The 21,963-nt window shown below is 40.0% G+C and overlaps 1 protein-coding gene across 3 annotated transcripts in view; it reads right to left on the bottom strand.

Annotated features, from left to right (window-relative positions):
- The window catches only part of LOC125465171 (contactin-associated protein-like 2), a 1,711,179-nt gene extending 1,697,757 nt beyond the window's left edge, over positions 1 to 13,422 (bottom strand). For all 3 annotated transcript variants that reach the window (XM_048558395.2, XM_048558386.2, XM_048558405.2), the window contains exon 1: positions 12,960 to 13,422. In XM_048558395.2, the coding sequence (XP_048414352.1) occupies positions 12,960 to 13,065 (106 nt within the window). In that variant the 5' untranslated portion in view covers positions 13,066 to 13,422. The remainder of the gene's footprint in view (positions 1 to 12,959) is intronic.
- Positions 13,423 to 21,963: the final 8,541 nt, after the last annotated feature.

The following is a 21,963-nucleotide window of genomic DNA, read 5'->3' on the forward strand; positions in this document are numbered from 1 at the left end:
GTTGGTGAAGTGGATGAACTGTTCGAGCTCCTCTGGGGAGCAAGAGGCGGCGCCGATACAGTCATCAATGTACCGGAGGAAGAGGTGGGGTTTGGGGCCTGTGTAGGTGTGGAAGAGGGACTGTTCCACGTAACCTACAAAGAGGCAGGCATAGCTGGGGCCCATGCGGGTGCCCATGGCCACCCCCTTAGTCTGTAGGAAGTGGGAGGAGTCAAAAGAGAAGTTGTTGAGTGTGAGGACGAGTTCAGCTCGGCGGATGAGAGTGTCGGTGGAGGGGGACTGGTCGGGCCTGCGGGACAGGAAGAAGTCCATCATGGGCCTCCTGCACTGCCACAATGATGCCACCCGAAGGTTGCAGGAACAGCAACTCATATTCCGCCTGGGAACCCTGCAGCCATATGGTATCAATGTGGACTTCACCAGTTTCAAAATCTCCCCTTCCCCTACTGCATCCCTAAACCAGCCCAGTTCGTCCCCTCCCCCCACTGCACCACACAACCAGCCCAGCTCTTCCCCCCCACCCACTGCATCCCAAAACCAGTCCAACCTGTCTCTGCCTCCCTAACCGGTTCTTCCTCTCACCCATCCCTTCCTCCCACCCCAAGCCGCACCCCCATCTACCTACTAACCTCATCCCACCTCCTTGACCTGTCCGTCTTCCCTGGACTGACCTATCCCCTCCCTACCTCCCCACCTATACTCTCTCCACCTATCTTCTTTACTCTCCATCTTCGGTCCGCCTCCCCCTCTCTCCCTATTTATTCCAGTTCCCTCTCCCCATCCCCCTCTCTGATGAAGGATCTAGGCCCGATACGTCAGCTTTTGTGCTCCTGAGATGCTGCTTGGCCTGCTGTGTTCATCCAGCCTCACATTTTATTATCATTAAATTGTGCTAGGAGATGTCTGCAGTTTTGAAACAAATTGTAAAATAAATTGTGAATTACTGTGAGTCGCATATACATTGCTGCTTTAACGGAGCAGGGAGAAGGAGAATTCCAGGCAATTCCATCTATCTACGTTCACGGTAATTTTGCTCAGAGACAGTCTTTTGACTGACATTCAAACAGTTGTTGCAGGGTCAGGAGGACTCAGCGTAGTAACAACTGACTGATTTGCCCCTGGGCAGATGGGTCTTGTGTATGAACAACACTGCAAGAGTATTCATCCGAGAAGAGAAAGCATCCAGCTCTCTCTCTCTCTCTCTCCCTCTCCCCCTCTCCCTACATTGAAAAGTAAAAGAAAATCCCTAGTATCTAGCTATGCTTGCTTACATTATTCTCTAAATTGCTGCCTGTGCTAATCACCTCAAAGAAGGAAAAAGAGGGGAAAAACATCTTCAGAGGCAGTGCAAGGCTGAAAAGAATCCTTAACCAGTGAATAAAATTTGCAAGAAACTGTCTTGAAAAAGGAGACATCATTTCACACAGCATGAGGACAGAGTGCTGATTACTTGGACCATCACTGGCTTGTGATGCACTATGAACAATTCACAGTCAATCTTAATTCTTTGACCAAGCAGGTTTGTTCTGATTGGTCAAGGCATTACTTTGGGGGTGCCCAAGTAGAGTGTAGCTGTCTCATTAATCCGTTTTTTTTAACAAGGTGCAAAGTGTGAACAAATTCCTTTTGCCTGCATGAAACAGTATTATGCATTATTTATGCATCATTGATAGATTACCACTAACTTTTGCACACTTCCAATATGTACGTTATGTTTGCGATATTTCAATCCATAGCCACCTCAAAGCATTTCTTCACACAGCTTAATAAACTCCATCCAGCACTCAAATTTGCCATTGAAATGGAATACCACATGAGCTCCCTTTCCTTGCTGCATTAGTTGAGATGTGTGACAATGGGTTCTTTACTACCATTTACTGAAATGACACATTCACTGGTCAATATGCATATTCATGTTCATACAGTCCCTAGGGACGCAAAGTAAGTCTTATTGGCAACCTTGAGAATAGAGCCCTAGCCATTTGCTCTTCATGTAAATTTGAACCTGAGATACAGCACATCAAAACAATTTGCCTACTAATAGATACCCTTACCATTTCATCATTCATTATACATTGCAAAAAGACCTTTGGCTTTGCATGGTGCCCACGGTACCTCAAATTAGCCTGGAAAGGGAAGTGTCTCAAACATTTGAACAATTTGTGATTTTAGCTGTCACACACAGCTACTGTGCTGTAAACATATGTGTGGTTCCCTCCATTAACAAGACGCTGCTGACAAACCAAAAAGACATTTGCTTACCACACAACTGTGTTATGTGATACATGAGTTTCAGTATTGGTGTGGTGCCAGGTACGTGGCCATATGTCCAAATGACTGGTGAACCAGATCAAACAACATGTCCTGTTCAAAATTCACTGCCGGCAGCATGCTGCTTATACTTAACTAGCTGGCATTCGCAAGCCTCAGAAAAGTACATCCACTATCAGGTGTGATTCTACTATTGGAAATCATTTGTTAATTGATCCAGACTGTGCTAAACTTTACAGAGGAAGCTAATTTAAGATCAGCAGCCAGGCTCACACTGTATGCTAGAAGTTACATATATAAATACACAGGTCCATGGTTCATGGCAACAAAAGGAATTTGCCCATACAATTGCACCAATTTAAAAAAGGGGTCATGGAGACAGCCAAACTCTGCTGCATCCCCATGGCAGCTCCTGACCAATCAGAACCTATCTGCCTGAAAATTAAGAATGACAATATTCTGCTGCATCTCCAGCCAATGATGGTCAAAACAATCTGCACCCCTGTCTCATGCTGCATAAAATGACATCTATTTAAGATAACAAAGTGTGAAGCTGGATGAACACAGCAGGCCAAGCAGCATGTCTGTTTCTTGTTACCGAGTCGTGATCAGTAAAAAATGAAAAAATTGAACTTCTTGTCTCTTTGCAGCAATGTTTTGTTTCTTCGTTCAGGGGATATGGGCTGTGTTGGCTGGGTTGGAATGTAAAGTCCTCCCTAATTATCCTGAGAAAATAACGGTGAACTGCCTTCTTGAACTGCTGCAGTCTGTTTGGTGTGGGGAGACAAACAACATGAGGAAGGCAGTTACAGTATTTTGACCCAGTGACAGCGAAGCAATTGCGACAGACATCCAAGACAGAATAGTGTATTGCATTGAGAGGAACTTGTAGGTGGTGGTGATACTTCCATGTATCTGCTCCCCTTGTTATTCTCAATGGCACTGGTTATGTGTTTAGGGGTGCCATCCAAGCAGCTCGGTGATTTTTTTGTGTGCTAAATTGAAAGAACTACAAAGTAAGTGTTGGTTTACTTGGAGGGAATATTCGGACACTGATGAAGGAAGGGAGCTAATGAATGGGAAGGTGTTTATTGCGTACAATTGCACAGAAATATGTCAGGGGAAGAGGGATGGGTAATGGGATTATGCAAGCGTGATCCAAGAGATGCCAAAGAGAATAGTTATTTCAGAATTCTGAAAGCAGACCTGAGGGGAAGATGAAGGCAGCACGGAGGCTCAGTGGTTAGCACTGCTGCCTCACAGCGCCAAGGACCTGGGATCGATACAAGCCTCAGGCGACTGTCTGTGTGGAGTTTGCACATTCACCCCGTGTCTATGTGGGTTTCCTCCTGGTACTCCGGTTTCCTCCCACAGTCCAAAGATGAGTAGGCTAGGTGGATTGGCGATGCTAAATTGCCTGTAGTGTTCAGGGATACACATCTTGTGCGGCTTATAGGGGAATGGGTATTAGTGGGATGCTCCAAGGGTCAGTGTGGACTTGTCAAGCCATAGGGCCTATTTCCACACTGTAGGGACTCTATGATCTGTATGTTTTGTGGTAGCATCATTGAGGAAATGGTGCAGGGTGAACAAGTACATAAGCTGGTGGAGTATAAGAGGAGAACAAGTGAAACCATATATTGGTTATGGAAGAGAGGGAAAGGAGCTGAAGTGCAGCACATTCAGAAAAGGTGCTTTGGAAACAGAGAAGCTGGGAGAATGGAATAGATGCTTCCAGGAGGTAGTGGGGGAAGAAAGCATAATCAAGATAACTGTCTGATTCAGAGGATCTGATATGAACCCTGGCTGATAGCCTATTGTCAGAAAGGGAGATATAGATATTGTAGATGGAAAGGCTAAGAGTCAGGGATGGTGGGTAAGTGATAGAAACTTGTCTGGCACAACCTAATTTTTAAAAAAAATTACCTGAATATGTAGTTGAAAAGATCCTTCTTTTATTAAAAATGAAATAACCCTTATTTTAACATGCAGAAACTGATGTTGCACTGTGCATCTGAAGATAATAAATAATAGCTAAGATAAACTCTTGATTCCATAACAAATACTGCAAGAAAAGAGTACAGAAAAAATTTCATTATGTATTACACAGTTGCTGGGTTTATTTCAGCTCATTTACTCCACACCAGTAATTTTATACCCAAACATACCAAATAACTATCGGACCAAAATAATTCCTCATTTCTCTAGTGGGCTCTGAAAAAATGTAAGGTCCCTAATTGTGGCATGTGGTACATTTTCTGTTTTCTCATCTTTCATTGACAGTCTCTTGAATCCCCTAAAACACTCTCAGACACTTTCACTTGACTACTACACTTCAATATTCGGAGATAACGGGAACTGCGGATGCTGGAGAATCCAAGATAACAAAGTGTGGAGCTGGATAAACACAGCAGGCCAAGCAGCATCTCAGGAGCACAAAAGCTGACGTTTCGGGCCTAGACCCTTCATGGATAAAGGCCCGAAACGTCAGCTTTTGTGCTTCTGAGATGCTGCTTGGCCTGCTGTGTTCGTCCAGCTACACACTTCAATATTCGTCTTGTTCTTTTCCAAATTGCTACACATAGCAAGTATCAGTGCTAAGAATCTGCGCAAAATGAGCTTATACTGACATTGTAGCTTTACTTTACATATTTTACTTTACATATACATTTTATTTGACATATTGCAACAAGTTATGATTTTTCAAATCTTATGATGTTGCTTTAGTTCCATCATGAACCACCAACCCTATTTTTTAGAGATAAGTTTAAGCTAAAAATGTCCACCGCTTTCCCACATTCATACAGTGTGGCATCTTCCAACAAAATTAAGTGCTGATAAACAGAAGTGTATAGACAACACTTGATTTTTGCATGATCTGGTGTATTATTTTAGTCAAATCTCATTACAATACATGCAAAGCGATGCAACAAATAATTTTGAAAGCTAGAACTTGTTTTTATGCAAGCACTACCTTATTCTGAATGCCAAATGTATTATTTTAAGGTTATGAATCAATTGGAGCTTGGGATCAACATCAATTATTTGCCATGAAAGAAGAATATACTGTTACTATGGCTTTGGAACATAAGTGCGACTGAAATTAATATACATCCACAATAAAATATGCTGAATACCAAATTGTAAAGAACAAATGAAACTTTTTCAGAGATGTCATCAATGAAAGAGCAAGGACTTAAAACAGTAATGACTTTAAAGTATATTAAACTAGAACCACTAACCTCAAGTCAAAGAAAATAGCTGTTGCTTTAGAAGTAAATAATTAAAAGGACATTTTTGACACTGAAAAGTTGGAAAGGAAATTTCTCAGTGGTAATTAATGATGCTATTTGTATCTCCAATTATATTACTGCAAATACGAATAGAAACATCACTTACATATGTATTATGAAACTAAGACCATCCCAAACTCATTGCAATAACTCACAAGGCAATAGGTCAAAAATTTCTGATGAACAATATGGTAGTACCGATTGGACTTCAATTGAATCTCAAACAGCCCTAAATTACATCAAGCACAACATGAAGTCCTTTAAATATTAGTTATAAAACTATGAAATTAAAATGCCTCATTGTTTATTGATAATATTAATCAGCTAACAAATTGTCGCTGCCCCCTAACTTCTTCTTCTGGGATTACTCTAACCCTGCATTCTTCACCAGCCAAAAGCCATTTTTTAAGCAATCCCATTCTTCTGCCATTGCTCTACGAAGCTTGAACATGAGGGGTGAATGTGATTCAGACTGGGCTTCCTCTGGCTCCCACACATTCTGTGAGTAAGCATTATGCTTTGCACCATTTACAGATAAGACAGAGGCGATGGCAAGTCTTTATAAAGGCATCTCAAGAATATAATTACATTTTAGTGCTCACATTCACATTCACATATTTCATATTAACAAAATTGGAGAAAGGGTTCAAGGTACGTCCTTTCAGAGGTGGAAGTTTAATCTTGCCAGTGGTCCTTTGTCCAAACCCAAGTATTTCCCCTCCATGTTACAGAGCAGGGGGGAGAGAATTATGGAATTATGGAATATTTTTCTTCATTCACTCTTGGGACCTGGGTATCGCTGGCTGGGCAGCATATATTGCCATTCTGTAGTTTTCATTAGAAGATGATGATGAGCAGTGTCCTTAAATCACTGCAGTCTGCGTTCTGTAGGTAGATTCACAATGCCATAAGGAAGGGAGTTCCAGAACTTCTACCCAGCAGCAGTGAAGGAATGGCAATATGTTTTCAAGTCAGGATGATGAGCAGCTGAAGAGGAACTTGCAGATGGCGGTATTCCCATGTAACTGCTGCCCTTGACCTTCTGGATGAATGTGATCATGGGCTAGATTAGCAGCAAACACGGCAATGTGAGTTGATTTAACTCAGCGTAATGTAAAATTGCAACTTCCCAAAAGCACATTGAGATGCAAAGGTAAAGTCAGCGGTCTGCTTGCATGTGTTTAGCTTAATATGTCGATTATATTTGCATGCTTGAACAATTAGTGTACAGTGTCTTAAAACTATTGCCTAGCTTCAAGGTAAAGTCACTAGTGCGAGAAAATCTCATGGCTCCAGTTTCACAATTTCTTAAACGTGGTGTGCATCAGTCAGTTTTTAGTAGCTGATGTCTGAGGTCAGCGGTTTTCCTTGTTTAACGCTACAGCACACAGGACGGAATGAACAAAATAACAGCTTGTACTAGGCTCAGGACAGATAAGGCTAATTCCTTTATGAGGGAGGTTGTAAAGTAGGAATCATAACATGGAAGAGTGCAGAAGGTATCCAGGACAGAACAGAGATGGAATTGGCAGATGGAATAGTGAAACAGAGTCTGTGGTGTGGTGAGGGGAGTTTGTAGGAATGTCAGGCAAGGCAAGAAAATGAGGGATATAAAGGCAGGCAAGGCAAGAAAATGAGGAATATAAAGGCAGTGTAAGTTCTGTTAAATATATGTCCATGTCAGAACATTAGCTGGCACAGTCCTTCCAGGGAGTTTGAGTTCACACAACACACTTCAATTATCCTTGCTAAGAATGATCCTGACCAATCTCCTTCACAATGGTGAAGGTCTTGCTGAGCCTCCAAGTTCCACACAGACTGGTGGATGCAATACTGGATATTATTAATAAAAAATCAATAAAGACTTAACAAAAAACACATTGTTGCTCCCAAAAAAGAAAATGTCAGTAACTCCCTTATAATAATAATGTGTTCCAAACATGAACCATGCCAGTACATGCAGCTCTCTCATTAGCCCAGACTCAACAAATAAAATTGATCCACTTATGAATATAAGTGAAAACAGTGTTATGTTAAATATTTACGAGGAAAATTTCATTTTGAAAAAAACATCTGTGTCATCTTTATGCTCTCAAGTCTTATGTCAATGACAAGGGTTGGACAGAGAAACTGCAGGAGTGAGGCAGAGTGTTAGAGCCCACCCATATTGTCAGTTGATGATGGGATTCAGCCACAAAAGGCTCCACCCACCAGTGAATCACACATTTTTTGCATGCATCCATCACTGAGAACTTTAATTGCAATTACTTGTGAAACAGCAACTAGAAAGCAGAATGATGCACTTTCTAATCTGCTATTATGAATGGCAAACAATTAACAAAACCCTACAAATCACATTTCATTCACGTTTGACTGCTGAACAAACTTGGAACACCTTAACCCACAAAATAAGATGAACTTTTTGGAATATCTGCAGCAATTAAATCAAATAACCAAACAGGAAAACATGGTTGAAATCACTTAAATAAAGTTGCACAAAATTAGGCTTAAAATTTAACTCATCATTATTATAAATCAATATTATTATGTTAAGTCATAAAATAAGAACCATAAGACCTTCCCACTATATCCTGGGAATCATTTTCTGTTGAGAACTTCTTGATATCATACAACCTCCTGCCACCTGTGGTCAACAGTATGACATACCCTCCGGTAAAGAATACAGAAATGCAATGTATAACTGAGAAGCAATTTGTAACTGCAATTTATTGGAAAAAAAGACTCAATGACTACAGTAGGCCTCACAATCTCATTTCAGATAAGAGAACTGTTCAATCTTCTGCTCTACCATATTTTCTTTTGATTCATTTGGTATCAATGATACTGTTAAGATATTAAACATTCATATCTGCTCAATGTTGCTGATTTTCTAAACAGTATTCATAAATTCTGGCTTTGAATTAGATTTTAAATTCACAACAACATTGTAAAGTGTAATTATTCTTTATTTTCATATCATAACAAACTGTGTGAATCAGAATGTCAATGTTAACATTAGCAAGCAACATGAAGACTAACTTCTCTACATTATGTTTCTCTCAATTCCTGCAAGCTAAATGTAACTTTAATTTCTAATTTAAATTTGTTATCCATTAGAGACCAAAGTTGAATTTTAGTCCCTACTGGTTAGGGTGAAATTCAACTTTAGTGGGGTACAAAATGGTTGGTGGTGTATAAGCCATCCATTCGACATTGATTTGTTTTTCCTCTGAACAAATGGAGTGGAAAGTGGGAGAGGCAGGGCAGTCAATGAGCAGCAGAAACACTACCTTCTATTCTACATTCTCCACCCACTGCAGTGAAGTCAATTAGCTCAGTTGGTTCACTAGCTTGTTAGCAATGCCAAAATCATAGGTTCAATTCCTATATCCCTTCGGGCTACTACAAAAATATATTCTTCCCAGTCTCAGCTGTAGTGTGGTAACATGCAGGTTAAACTCTTGAATGAAGGAGTGCAACTATGGCTACTTTTACCCTCTTAAGTTACATCTCGTGTAATGAAGCAAAGCTATGTTCTGTTTCTGAATAAACTGAGTATGAGTTTCATAAATTAATTGGAATGATTTCTGGGTGGCAGTTGAGACCATATCATTATACCAAATTACAGAGTGTGTGGAATTGTAACTGCAATAATGTTGGCTTTTCAAACTCAATGCATCTGTCATACCAGCCGTCAAAGTGGATGGATCCCCAGCATGCTACGTAATGAGCTCTTTAGTTTATTTGCATATTTTAATGCATCCAACCACCCTCGATTTCTTCCAATCTTTGTTGTGCATTTTTGTTTTCCCTATTCTTTCTCTTGACTTTCAGACAGCTTTCCATTTATACTCTGTTCGACTTCTTCAAACTACATAGAGGTTGCAGGAAAAATAGTCTTCTCTGTGCTTCAATATAAACTCTGACTTGGGAACAACAGTAGAGAAATTATGGGTTAGAGGAGTTCACCTCCTGCTGAATATAGTTTTGAACTCTCGCCCACATTTGGACTTAAAGCATCAATTGTGTAACTCTACAACTGGTCGTTAGGAACTCAAATTAAGCAGTGTTGTGATATTTTTGGAAATCAGCCCTCCATAATGCTTTTGCAGGTTACTTCTCTTATTCAATTTTTCCACTGCATTCAATCTTTCATTCAACCTTGTATCAATAAGGAGCACTTTAAGTACAGTTTCCTCAATAATATAAAATTCTTCCCATGCTCCTCCCGAAGATGCTTATCTGTGGAAAAGTGCTGCAGTTTGTGAAAATTCACTTGACAAAATATGCAACTACCATTCATAAAACAGTAATTCTTCTTATCTGATTGAATCTAGGATTTATTGTCAGGCATTTTTTTTACAGGCCACAAATATGAATATTGGAACACTTTCCTATAAACTTCTTTAAAAATATCCTTCCTTTTTCAAGCTTTTTCTAAAGCAGTAAAGACAAATTTTTGCCTTTCCTTCTACTGAAGCTTATACTTAATGGCGATCTATCAACTTCTGATTCAATTCTGTTATCGTGTCATTAAAAATGTAGCTTAAGATCACCATATACCAGCTAATATTATCGGGGAGACTCAGTATCTTATGCACACATTTATATTTTAGTAAGGTATCCTTCATTTACATCCTTTAGCCCATCCTTCTCTTTGCCATATATTATTTAGAGTCATAAAGCTGTACAACATGGGAACAGGCCCTTCAGTCCAACTCATCCATGCTGACCAAATATCTCAAATTAATCTAGTCTCATTTGCAGGCATTTACCCATATTCCTCTAAACCCTTTCTATTCACATACACATCAAGACATCTTTTAAATTTTGTAACTGTATCCACCTCCACCACTTCCACTGGCAGCTCATACACCACTCTCTGCGTGAAAAATTTGAGACTCAAGACCCTTTTAAATCTTTCTCCTCTCACCTTAAACCTATGCCCTCTAGTTCTGGACTCCCCTACCCTGGGGAAATTACCTTGACTATTCACCTTATCCATGCCCCTCATGATCTTAATACATTTCTATCAAATCACTCTGATGTTCCAGGGAAAATAGCCCCAGCCCTTCCAACCTTGCCCTGCAGCTCAAACCCTCCAACCCTGGCAACAACCTTGCAAATATTTTCTGAATCCTTTCAAATTTCACATCTTTCCTATATTTGCATAAATGTTTTCCTTTATTTATCTTTCTAAACCAGATTGTACTTCCATAAATCTAGCCATACTGATGCTGTGCATTGATTTTGCTGTTAGCTTGTGCAAAATATAATTTAGGTCCCAATGCCTTTTGCACAAAAGGTAAAATGTTTCATTCCCTGTCAAATAAATAAAACCTCGAGGCAAAAATTGTCATGATCTTATATTAAATTATTATCTCATATGCTATGAGACTAATGAGTTAAAAAAGGGAACCTGCTAGCACCTTTGTTGAGAAAACCATTGGAAATATTGATAGTGACAGTACCTTAAAAGGAAAAGCAAATGTTCAGAATCAATCTATCCATGCAGGCAAGAGAATGCAAGTTAGCCAAAGCTGAAAGTGATCTATGGAAAACACTGCCAGAATAATTCTTTCTTTTTGCCTTTGGCTCTGCGTCCATTAGAACTCTAAATGTCACACATGATTCAGAAAGAAATGGGAATTACAGACATTCTCAGTGAGCAAGAATACTCCTTTTTTTACATAATTCACATAGAACTAGGCCACAATAACTCGTCAGACATATATTGTTTTCAATAAACTGACGTTTAAAATTTTTGGAGTTGTTTTCTGTCTTGGTAGCTTTTTTTTGGAAAATCGGTGTTTAACATAATTTTCTTCAAGAACAGTTGGACCTCCAATCGGGGTTAACGAAGCCGACCCTGCTTGCAATATTTATGTAGCGCCTAAAATCTACTGTAAAAAGAACTTCATCTACCTCCGTGCCAGGCATTTAAACCGAGCACTAAAATATCTTGCATTCATCTGTGGCGAATACGATCAAGCCAATCTCTTACCTTGTTACAACATCTTAATAACTTTAAAATTAAAAACAAGTGCACTTAAAATACTTTGCTTATTCGGCCACAAGATTTCTGTATCATCTTTATTGTCCATCTGAAGTATTAATTTTAAGAAGGTAATTTTCTGAGTCTGGGAATGAACAATATTTCAACAACATTCAAGAAGCCTATGGAAACGCGAACACTCCTCGCTGATCGCAGGTGAGTAAATACTACTTCATCACGCTTTGCTGGATACTCCTATCGGAAACAGCCCGCAGGTACAGGGTCGATCAGCAGGAGGGAACTGGCCAGCGCATTTTCCCACCTTCAGCAACCACAATTGCAGCATGCTGAAAAGTTAACGCCACCCAGCCGAGCCGAGGTCAGGTAGTTTGCAGGCTCTGTATATAACTCGTCCTGTTAGGAATGGTAAGCCGCAGACCTAACGCAAAATGCTAAGATCCTGAAGCTATGCAACGAACCCGGACCATTTGTCTTACTCGCGGAATCAATGGTGGCATCAACTTAACTAATCAAAACTGCCTGCCCGGTTAACAGTCACCAACATGTAAAACAGAGCACCCCAACACTCTCCATGCAGGATGTGGCGTCCCCACAGTATCTGGACAAATATCAAGCTGCAAATTGCCATTTTACCATTGGCGCAACTGCAGCCACATGAAATTCTGGAGGTAGCATTTAAAAAATACACACGGCGTTTAGTTTCTCCAGTCTGTTATTTATGCGCAAAAGTATCCGAAAAGAACATCTAGTGTAATATATAACAAAAAGTGCGCCTGTTTTCCCACAAAAAATTATTCATCAGTTTGTCCAAGGGTTCCCTTCAGAGAAAGACTGCAGTTTTTACTTCGGTGGGGATGTTACATCATACAGCTAATACGTTAACAGAAACCGAGTAGGTTTCCCTAAATCAGAATATGTGACATATATATATCACCTGCAGAACTTGTGCATATATAATCTTAACAGAATGGTACCAACCGCACTTCCTCCTTGAAGCAGACTGTCCTATATACTAAAAGTACTGCAATGGGCCATAACGATATTTTGTGCCAATTCATGGCACTATTTCGATCAGCCGGAGATAACATGAGGCAGTGCAAATAAACAATAATTAAAAATAAACCACGAGACATATGCCTGCATCGATCTACAGACTCGCTCGCTCCGTTCCACGCAAGCTGCTTCGGGATAGAGAGGAAGATTGCAGTTTCAGCACTTCGTATTGCAGGATACCGCAGAGGAAACGATGGCAAAGCCAGCCCCGGGCAGCTGCAGAGGGGACCCTGTCGGAAAGCATGCCCGAACCTGCTTGTGCCCTCGACTCTGGGACCCTGCTCGACGGGGCTTTGCACAAACTGCTGCTGAGGTTGTCTACTTACGGGATGCTGCCAGTCCCATGCTGCTGCTGCTGGTGCCGCTGCTGAGGAAAATCCAGAAAAGCGCCGTTATCCGGCGTAGAAGAAGCCCAAACATCGTCCAGTTCATTCACAGCCCAGTTGCAAATAATTAAAACACGGCCGCAGATTAAAATCAAAACTAATGATGACAGCCGCTTCTTCCGCCTTCTCAATGCCAGAGTAAATCATAAATAGGGAATAAATACTGCTGCCAGTGAGACAACAGCTCTCTCTGTCTTACTCAGTCTCTGGTCTGACTCTATGGTAATAATCCTGTTCCAGCTTCCTGTGTGTATGGATGTGTGTGTGTGTGTGTGTGTTGCCGTCTCTCCCTCCAGCCCGATCTCCCTCTGAGCGCCTGTTTTTTTTTGCACCGGCTGCTGCCACCCACCTCAGCTCAGACACACCGGCTCAGTCAACATCACTCGGAGGGGAGGGGGAGCTCATTGGGGGGCGGGGGGGAAGCCAGGAGAACACAAGAAGCCCCGCCCCCTTTCTCGCAAAGCCCACCTCGCTTTCCTGCCCACCAGCCGGAATCACTGTTAATACGCTCGGGTGGACGGGAAAGAGCACCAATCACCGTTTCCAAACCACCACCAACCGCCCCCTCCTCCACACCCCACCACCAAATCCAGCCTCCACCTCCCCCGTCTTCCGGCCCCGATGGTAAAGCCTTCCAGGCTCTACGGCGGACGGCCGCTCCTGCCGCACACTCCGCGATGTCCGCGCGGTCCTATCTCCCACCCCGCCCTCCTACCTGATTGTTATTTGACTGCAGTGTGTGTTACTGCGTCGATTTCCTGTCTGCGTTCAAGTGCCCGCCCGCAAAGACAGTGGAGAGGGGTGGATGGGGGTCCGGGGGGAATGCCCAAAACAGAGCAAAAATTCACTAGGAGGGGGAAACAAGATGCCCCCGCCTGAAAAAGTGTAACATTGAAGTGTAGCACATCGAAATAAATATCGAGTTGGTTCAGATGTAATACAAACTATTAAATCTCTGCTAGCTTGTACGTTCGTCGAGACATTCATGAGAATGTGACAGACTTCACATGCTTTTCCTCTTACACACCAGTTGTGACATAGCAACGTCAACTAGGCAGGTGAATGAAAGCAAGATGCCTACCTGCTTACCTGAGGGTAAAGGGGCAACCACAGAATGCTGAAGAAACTTAGCAGGTCTGGCAGCATCTGTGCAACGAGAAAGAGAGTTAACGTTTCCAGTCAAATTTGACTCTTCTTTACAACTGATGTGTTTTAGCTTTTACAGATAAAGGCATATTGACTTCTTGAGCAAGGAGCTGTCCAAAGTAGATATTAATGTACCATTATTGACCTGAAACGTTAACTCTTCTGTTATCACAGATGCTGCCTGACCTACTGAGTATTGCCAGTTTGTATTGCTTTTCCCTCTCTACTTTTAATTGTCCATTTTCTAACATCCCGCAGTATTTGGCGACACAATGGATCAGTGGTTAGCACTGCTGCCTGACAGTACCCAGGGATACTGGTTCAATTCTGCCTTCAGGTGACTGGGTGGGATACTCTCCCAAGGGTTAGTGTGGAGTCACTGGGCTGAAAGGCCTGCTTCCACACTGTAGGGATTCTATAAACAAGCCCAAGTTCTGCATTTTCTGTTTAGTTTGTTTTTCCCATCCCTTTCCATTTTCAGATCTCTTGGTGTCTGCTGTTGCAGATTTACAATCTAGCTTTGCATTTTCTGACCATTTTCCTGCTGGCCCTAGATCCATTGACAGCTTTTGGACACTTTCTCTTACATCTTGATTTTGACCTTACTGTTGCCCAGATTCTTTGCAAGATGGCCTGACTCAATCAGCAGTCTCCATATACTTCAGCCTCCACTGATAATGCTACAAGTAACTGATGATGCCAAAACATTTCTATTTGTCCATATATTCATCCAAGTCAATCACTTTTTGTACAGAATATATTACTTGTAATCATCACCATTTTTCTGCAAGAACAAGATAGCTACTAGGGTCTCATTATGGTTAAGAAACAAAGGTTCTTACGTTGACAAGATATCTGGTCATATTTCTTTTAAATCTTTTTATAATGGTGCTTATTGCTTTTGATTCATTTTCATATTTGCTTTTATAATTCTTTCTTTAAAAATCCTCAAAACTTCATTTCTGTCATCAAATTACCGAGTAAAGTTGCCTAACCCGTTTATCATTACCTGAAAGAAGCAAATTTCATTTATGATTGGAGTCATTTGGAATTAAAATTGACTCTAGCTAGGCTCCCAGTAATCTCATCAAGTTTGCTGAATGTCCTTTGAACATTTGTGCTTCTCTTTGTACCTAAGGATTTTATTCATGCATCGCATGTAAATATGATAGTTAAGAAGGCATTTAGCATGCTTGCCTTCATTGCTCAGACTTTTGAGCATGGGAGTTGCAATGTTACATTGACGTTATACATGATGTTGACGAGGCCTCTTCTGGAGTACAGTGTCCAGTTCTGGTTTCCCTGTTATATGAAGGATATCATTAAGTTGGGAGACGGTTCGGAAAACATTCACCAGGATGTTGCTGAGAATGCAAGGTTTGAGTTATAAGGAAAGGCTGGATAGGCTGGGACATTTTTTTCGCTGAAGCATAGGAGGTTGAGAGATGATCTTATAGAAATTTATCAAATCAGGAAATGTTTCAATAAGGTGTACAGCAGGTGTCGTTCCCTGTGGTGGGGGATTTCAAGAATAGGGGGTATATTTTTATGGTGAAAGGAGAAAGATTTAGAAAAGACGTAGGGTTTTTTTTTACACAGAGAGTGGTTTGTGTGTGGAATGAACTTCCAGAAGAAGTGGTGGGTGTGGGTACAGTTACAATATTCAAAAAACATTTAGATAAGTACATGAATAAAAAAAAAATTTGGAGAGATACAGACCAAATACAGGCAGGTGAAACTAGTTTAGTTCAGGATTATGGTCAGCATGGGCTGGTTGGAAGGAAGGATCTGTTTCCATGCTGTATGAGTCTATGATTCTATAACACTATTTTCCCAAATACTTCTGAAAGTTTCACTGTCATCCATGAAAATTTCCTCTGAACTAAAACTCGCCTGGTGCACAATTCCTTGGAAATCTTTCCACCCATTGGGATATGAAAGCATTCTGAAGTAACAGGCGTACCAAACAGAAGTTAACCCAAATTAAAATGGGAATAAAGCTTGGAAGAAAAGCAGATTCATTTGATAGAACAATTTTCAAAAAGGTAGCATGTATACAAGTGCTTTGCCTCCAATATCCTGTTGTATATTCCAATGTCACTTGGAGTTCAATGGAGCCAATTCCCAAAATGTGATTGACAAAAAAGGAACATTTTACAGAAGGAACAAGAAAACATGATTTTATTTTAGCTACGAAAGAAAGTCAGTGAAAACTTTAAAAAAAAAATCTCAATTGCCTTTACAAATTGGAACATTGACAGATGTACATGTAGTATTCGTGAACAAAGTTGTCTTTCTAAGTCAGAGTCTGAGTGATTGAAGCTCTCAAATGTTTTTGCAGGAATATTTTCATTTCAGTTGTTCAAATGCTCATAAATTCCAACTTTGCCTTTTCCATAGATAATAACTAATATCAAACATCAGTGAATATTTTTTGTTATACTTCACACAACAATCAAATTCTCTATTGATTCTTATTATTGCTGCAATTTTGGTTTCAATTGAATAAGATTTAATCGAAGAATTAATATGTAAAGAGTTACAATTCATCAGATTTGAGTTGAACATGGAATCCATCTTGACCTTCAAAGACTTAAATGGTTTGACATTGAAGTCCTTTGCTTTTATTTCAATATATCTACGCAAAATATAAAGTGAAGGGTTTTGCAGCGAGAACACGAGAGGTCCAGTTTAAGATTTCTTATGAATAATTGTTGCGGCATTGTTGTTAACTATGGACAGGAAACCCTTATGCATGTACAGCTTTATGACTTGCTACATATAAAATTTTATCCATAAAATTTTAGTAGTGTCATTTCATTTCCATTTTACCAGAAAGTTGGCTATATAATCTCGGCTAAGGGAGTGCTGCAGTGTTGGCAGTGTTCTCTTTCAAAAGATGTTAAATTAAAGTCCCATTTGCCTATTCCAGTGGGTCAGCAGATACGAAGAATCTTAAGACATTTGTCAGATTGTCTTGGCTGCAGTCACTTATCAGGATTCCAGTACTTTGGTACATCTTCAGAAAAGGATATGATGCTAAATAAATACTTTTTTCTCTCAATCTAAAACAGATTTGTCAATGTTCCAATTTGTAAAGGCAGTAGAGATTTTTAAAAAGTTTTCACTGACTGTCTATCATGGCTGAAACAAAATCACATTTTCTGCTCCTTCTGGAAAATGTTCCCTTTTTGTCAGTCACATTTTAAGAATTGATTCCATTGAATTTCACATGACATGGGAGTGCAAATCAGGATCTTGGAGGCAAGCTTTGAATACATTGCATGATATTTTGTCTAGGATAACAAGCCCTATTCATAAAATTTACCTTTAGGCAATCTAAAAGCATCTTTTTTTTTGAGATTGGCAGCACTTTGCACAACAATAGCTACAATGTCGTGGAAACTGTAACAATCTCTCATCTGGCACAGGTTTCCTCTTATGTATTAACTCTTGAAGGGAACATTGGAGTAAACTTCAGTTTGAATGTTTTCCTTGACTATTCCGACATTGCCCACATCTTCAGCTGGTCTACATTTGCTCCATCTGCTGGTTGTTATTTAATTACCCTTTGTAGCTTTTCAACAAGACTCGCTGTATTGTTTGAGCTATTGCTCTATCATAGAATACTTTTAATAGATTAGTGCAGACGGAAAGCACTTTATTGGAGTTTTTATTATTTATATGAAGTTTCTTCCCTTTTTATTCCCTATCTGATCCCTAGAAAAATATATTTTCAATTCTTATAATCACTGAATGATTCTTTGAATAACGTATTATTATCAGATGTTAACTTTATTCTGAAGAATGTCTCTTCCATTTGTCTTCTCTATCTTGTATGTATTGAGACCATAAATCCTTATGAAATACTAAAGGAGTAGGTGTCGACCTCGTCCACCATTCAATAGGATCATGACTAATCTGAAATGCCTCACATCCAATTTTCTGACTTTTCCCCATAACCCTTGATTCTCCTACTGCTCATGGAACTATCCATGTCAGCTTTAAATATACTGAAGGACTGTGCCCCCACTGCTCTTTGTGGCAACCATTCCAGAGACAAAAACACCCCGAGAGAAAAAAGAAGTTCATACTTATGTTGAATTGTCACTCTTTATTCTGCAACTGTGTCCTCTGGTCCTAGACGATCTCATGAGGGGAAACATCCTCTCAGCGTTTACACTATCAAGCCCCTTAAAAATCCAATATGCTTCAATGAAGTTATTTTCCATTCTTCTAAACTCCAGTGAGTAGAGTCCAACCTGTTTAGCCCTTGCTCATAAGACAATCCCTCCATACCAGGGCTCATCCTCGTGAACCTTCACTGAACTGCATCCAATGAAATGATGTACGACCTTAAAATGAGGGGATGAATCTGCTCACAGTACCTTGTACTGCTGTTGTAAGTCAGAAGCCACATGACACTAGGTTATATTCCAACAGGTTTATTTGAAACCACAAGCTTTCAGAGCATAATGGGAACTGCAGATGCTGGAGAATCCGAGATAACAAAGTATGGAGCTGGATGAACACAGCAGGCCAAGCAGCATCTTAGGAGCACAAAAGCTGATGTGAAGTGTCTAGGCCCAAAACGTCAGCTTTTGTGCTCCTAAAATGCCGCTTGGCCCACTGCGTTCATCCAGCTCCACACTTTGTTATCTAGCTTTCAGAGCATTGCTCCTTTGTAAGGCGAAATGAAGTTAGGAGCAGCGCTCCAATAACTTGTGATTTTAGATAAACATGTTGGACTATAACCTGGTGTCGTGTGACTTTGTCCAACCCATTCCAACACTGACAACTCCACAGCATAGTTGCAGTAAGTCATCCCTATACTTATGCTCCAAGCCCTACAAAATAAGGGCCAACATTGCATTAGTCTTCCTGATTACTTGCTGAACCTGTGTGTTAGAATTCCCAAGTCCCTTTGTGTTGCTGCTTTCAGCAGATTTTTTCCATCTTTCGAATGTGTGTTCTTTTGTTCTCCCTTCCAAAATGAAGAACTTCACATGTTCCCACATTACACTCCAGTTACAAACTTTTTGCCCACTTACTTAACCTATCAATAGCTCTCTGTAAACTGTTTGCATCCTTTGCAAAACCTGCCTTTCCATCTGTTTTCGTGTCATCTGCAAGATTGACTGCATTATATTTGCTTCCATTGCCCACGTCATTCATATGCATTGTAAACAATTGCAATCCCTGCACTGATCTCTATGGAGCACCTCTGATTACATGTTGCCAACTTAAAATGCGCCCCTTGTCTCCATTTATTGTTTCCCATACATTAGCCAATTCTCTATCCATGCCAAACACCACCTCCATTACCTTGGGTTCTTATCTCCTGATTTAATCTTTTGTGAGGCACTTTGTCAAATGCATCCTGGAAGTTCAAATACAACATATCTCCTCCATCCACTCTAGTTGAGACTTCCTCAAATACTCTAATAAATTAGCGAGATGCTAGTTTCCTTTCATGAAACCCTCCTGACACTGGTTCTTTCTTTAACTGTCTGACATCAAGTCTCATTTGGTGATATCAGGGCAAATGACTAAATACCTGGTTATAGTGATTTGTTTGAAAGAGCATCTTAAACAAGTAAAAAGAAAAAGGTAGATGCAAGTTCCAGAACTTGCAGTCAATTCAGCTGAATAAACAGCCATTACAGGTCATTACAATTAATATCAGGCTTGCTCAATGATTTAATGTATGCTACCTTACGTCTCTGGACATTGGCTGCCTACACAGACTCTATTTGATGCTGCTCCCTCTTTAGTAGCTACTGCTCACAGACTTTGGTATAATTTGTCTGTGGGCATACATTATTGGATCTTCTGTAATGGTAAAATGTTGTTTCTGAAAAACTGAATCTGCTGGACAATATCTGGATGTCTCTTCCAGGTAGAGTTTTCTGATCTTTGTGCATTCCTCTTCTGTTTTGAATGGCATGAATAACTCTAAATCACCCTCAATGCTTGATAATGTTCTGGTGACTGCAGTAGAATATGATTCCACCCCTTCAATGAGGATTAAGTCTTCTTTTACAGCCTGATGCACTGTTGCATCACATCGTATATCAACCATAATCCATACCTTGCCTAGTTGTAGACTATCACATAACTATATTTCATGAGACTAAACCTTAATAAATCTATTTAAAATGGCATGTTTTTGTGATTTCCTGGGTTAAAAGTAATGTGACTAGTTTATGAACTCTTTCAACCTGGAATTTCAAACTTAACAGCTAATCTGTAACTTTTCATATACCCATGTAACAGCCGATGCTTTTTTCAAAAGTGACATATCTCTGTTCAGTTTCTGCCATTGGACTTGATGTGAAGTGTACGGGCTTCTCGGTTCTATCATTTTGCACCTGAATGACAACAATACCTAATGCTGTTGACAACTTGGCTTCTATAGCTACCACGATAAATGTAGCTGAGTTAAAGTGAGCTAATACACCTGAGGACAATAGCTTCTCCTTAAATTTTCTGAAAAGCTATTATGCATGCCTGGCTCCAATACTGTCATTGGCCTTTTTTTAAAACAAGTTTGCTCCAAGGTTAAGAGACACCGGCAAGATTAAGAATGAACCTTCCCAACTGATTCATTATTCCAAAGCAGAGTACACATCATTTGCCACTTAGATTGCTAAATTTCACTTATGGCCCTTGTCTTTCTAGGATCCATTGTGGTACAATCCTATTGTATTACTTGTACCAGTCCATTGATTTTCATCTTTAAGAATTGTCCTTCGCCTGGAATGTAAGGCCTGCACTTTGTAATTCTTTTAAATCTTCTGTGATCCTGTAGTCATGCTGCTCTTTGGTTTGATCTTGTACCGTGTTATCATCCATATGACAAATGGTAACTTGTCTGCCTTCAAGAATCCTTAATCTTAGTACCTGAAAGATTTCAGATGTAGATTACATTTTGGTTAGGGAAACAAAATGAAACAGAATTGATGAAATGGTGTGATGAATGCAATCAGCAATCTTGACTCAGCTAGGCATATCTACCAAAATCTACTGTTTGCATCTAATTTGGTAAAATATTTACTTCTGGCTAATTTGGCCAGACTGTTGTTTACTGATGAAATTAGATGAAATTCTCTTTAATTCCCTTTATTCAGTTGAGTGAAATCCAAAAACAATCTTATTTGTCCATTGGGTTTAGGAACTGTTTACCAGTCCTGAGTGCCATAGTTGTTGTTTCTGTTGCTGGTGATACGACACCTATTTTTAAAATGCTGCCTAACTGAGCTTTCACTTATTATAAAAGTGAATGAAGTATTTTCGTTCAAATATACAGGCAGATGGCTAAGTGCCTTCTTGCAGAGCAATGTGATACTTCTGTTTTAATTTTCCTAAGCTTCTCAATAACCTCAGAAATTCTTGGCAAAGTTCTTCTCCACTAGCCTCCTGGAGCACTCTGTCCATTCTCATCTCGCTGAATGTAAGTGTTTTTGCCCATCAATAAGAGGAAAGCCTCATGAACCTCCTGTCCTTTCTGACTGAATGTTGTGGTATTTTGACCACACACCTGAAGATCTATGACTGCAGTTTGATGCTCACAGGCTCAACATTCACTGATTTTAATTTGGGCAACCTATCAGCCAGTACTGAAGCAGTTATCCCTCTATTAAATTTAAATTCTCTACCAAATCCTTTCACTTGAAAGATGGTCGTCCAGAAGCACTACTGGCCTTCTTTGACAACCCTAAAGAATCTTAGCCTACCTTGTTGATCTTCATTTTTGACTTATTGGATATTTTTTGTTACAAATTCTTTCCCTTTTTCA

This window comes from Stegostoma tigrinum, chromosome 2 (assembly GCF_030684315.1).
Source record: "Stegostoma tigrinum isolate sSteTig4 chromosome 2, sSteTig4.hap1, whole genome shotgun sequence".
NCBI lineage: Eukaryota > Metazoa > Chordata > Chondrichthyes > Orectolobiformes > Stegostomatidae > Stegostoma > Stegostoma tigrinum.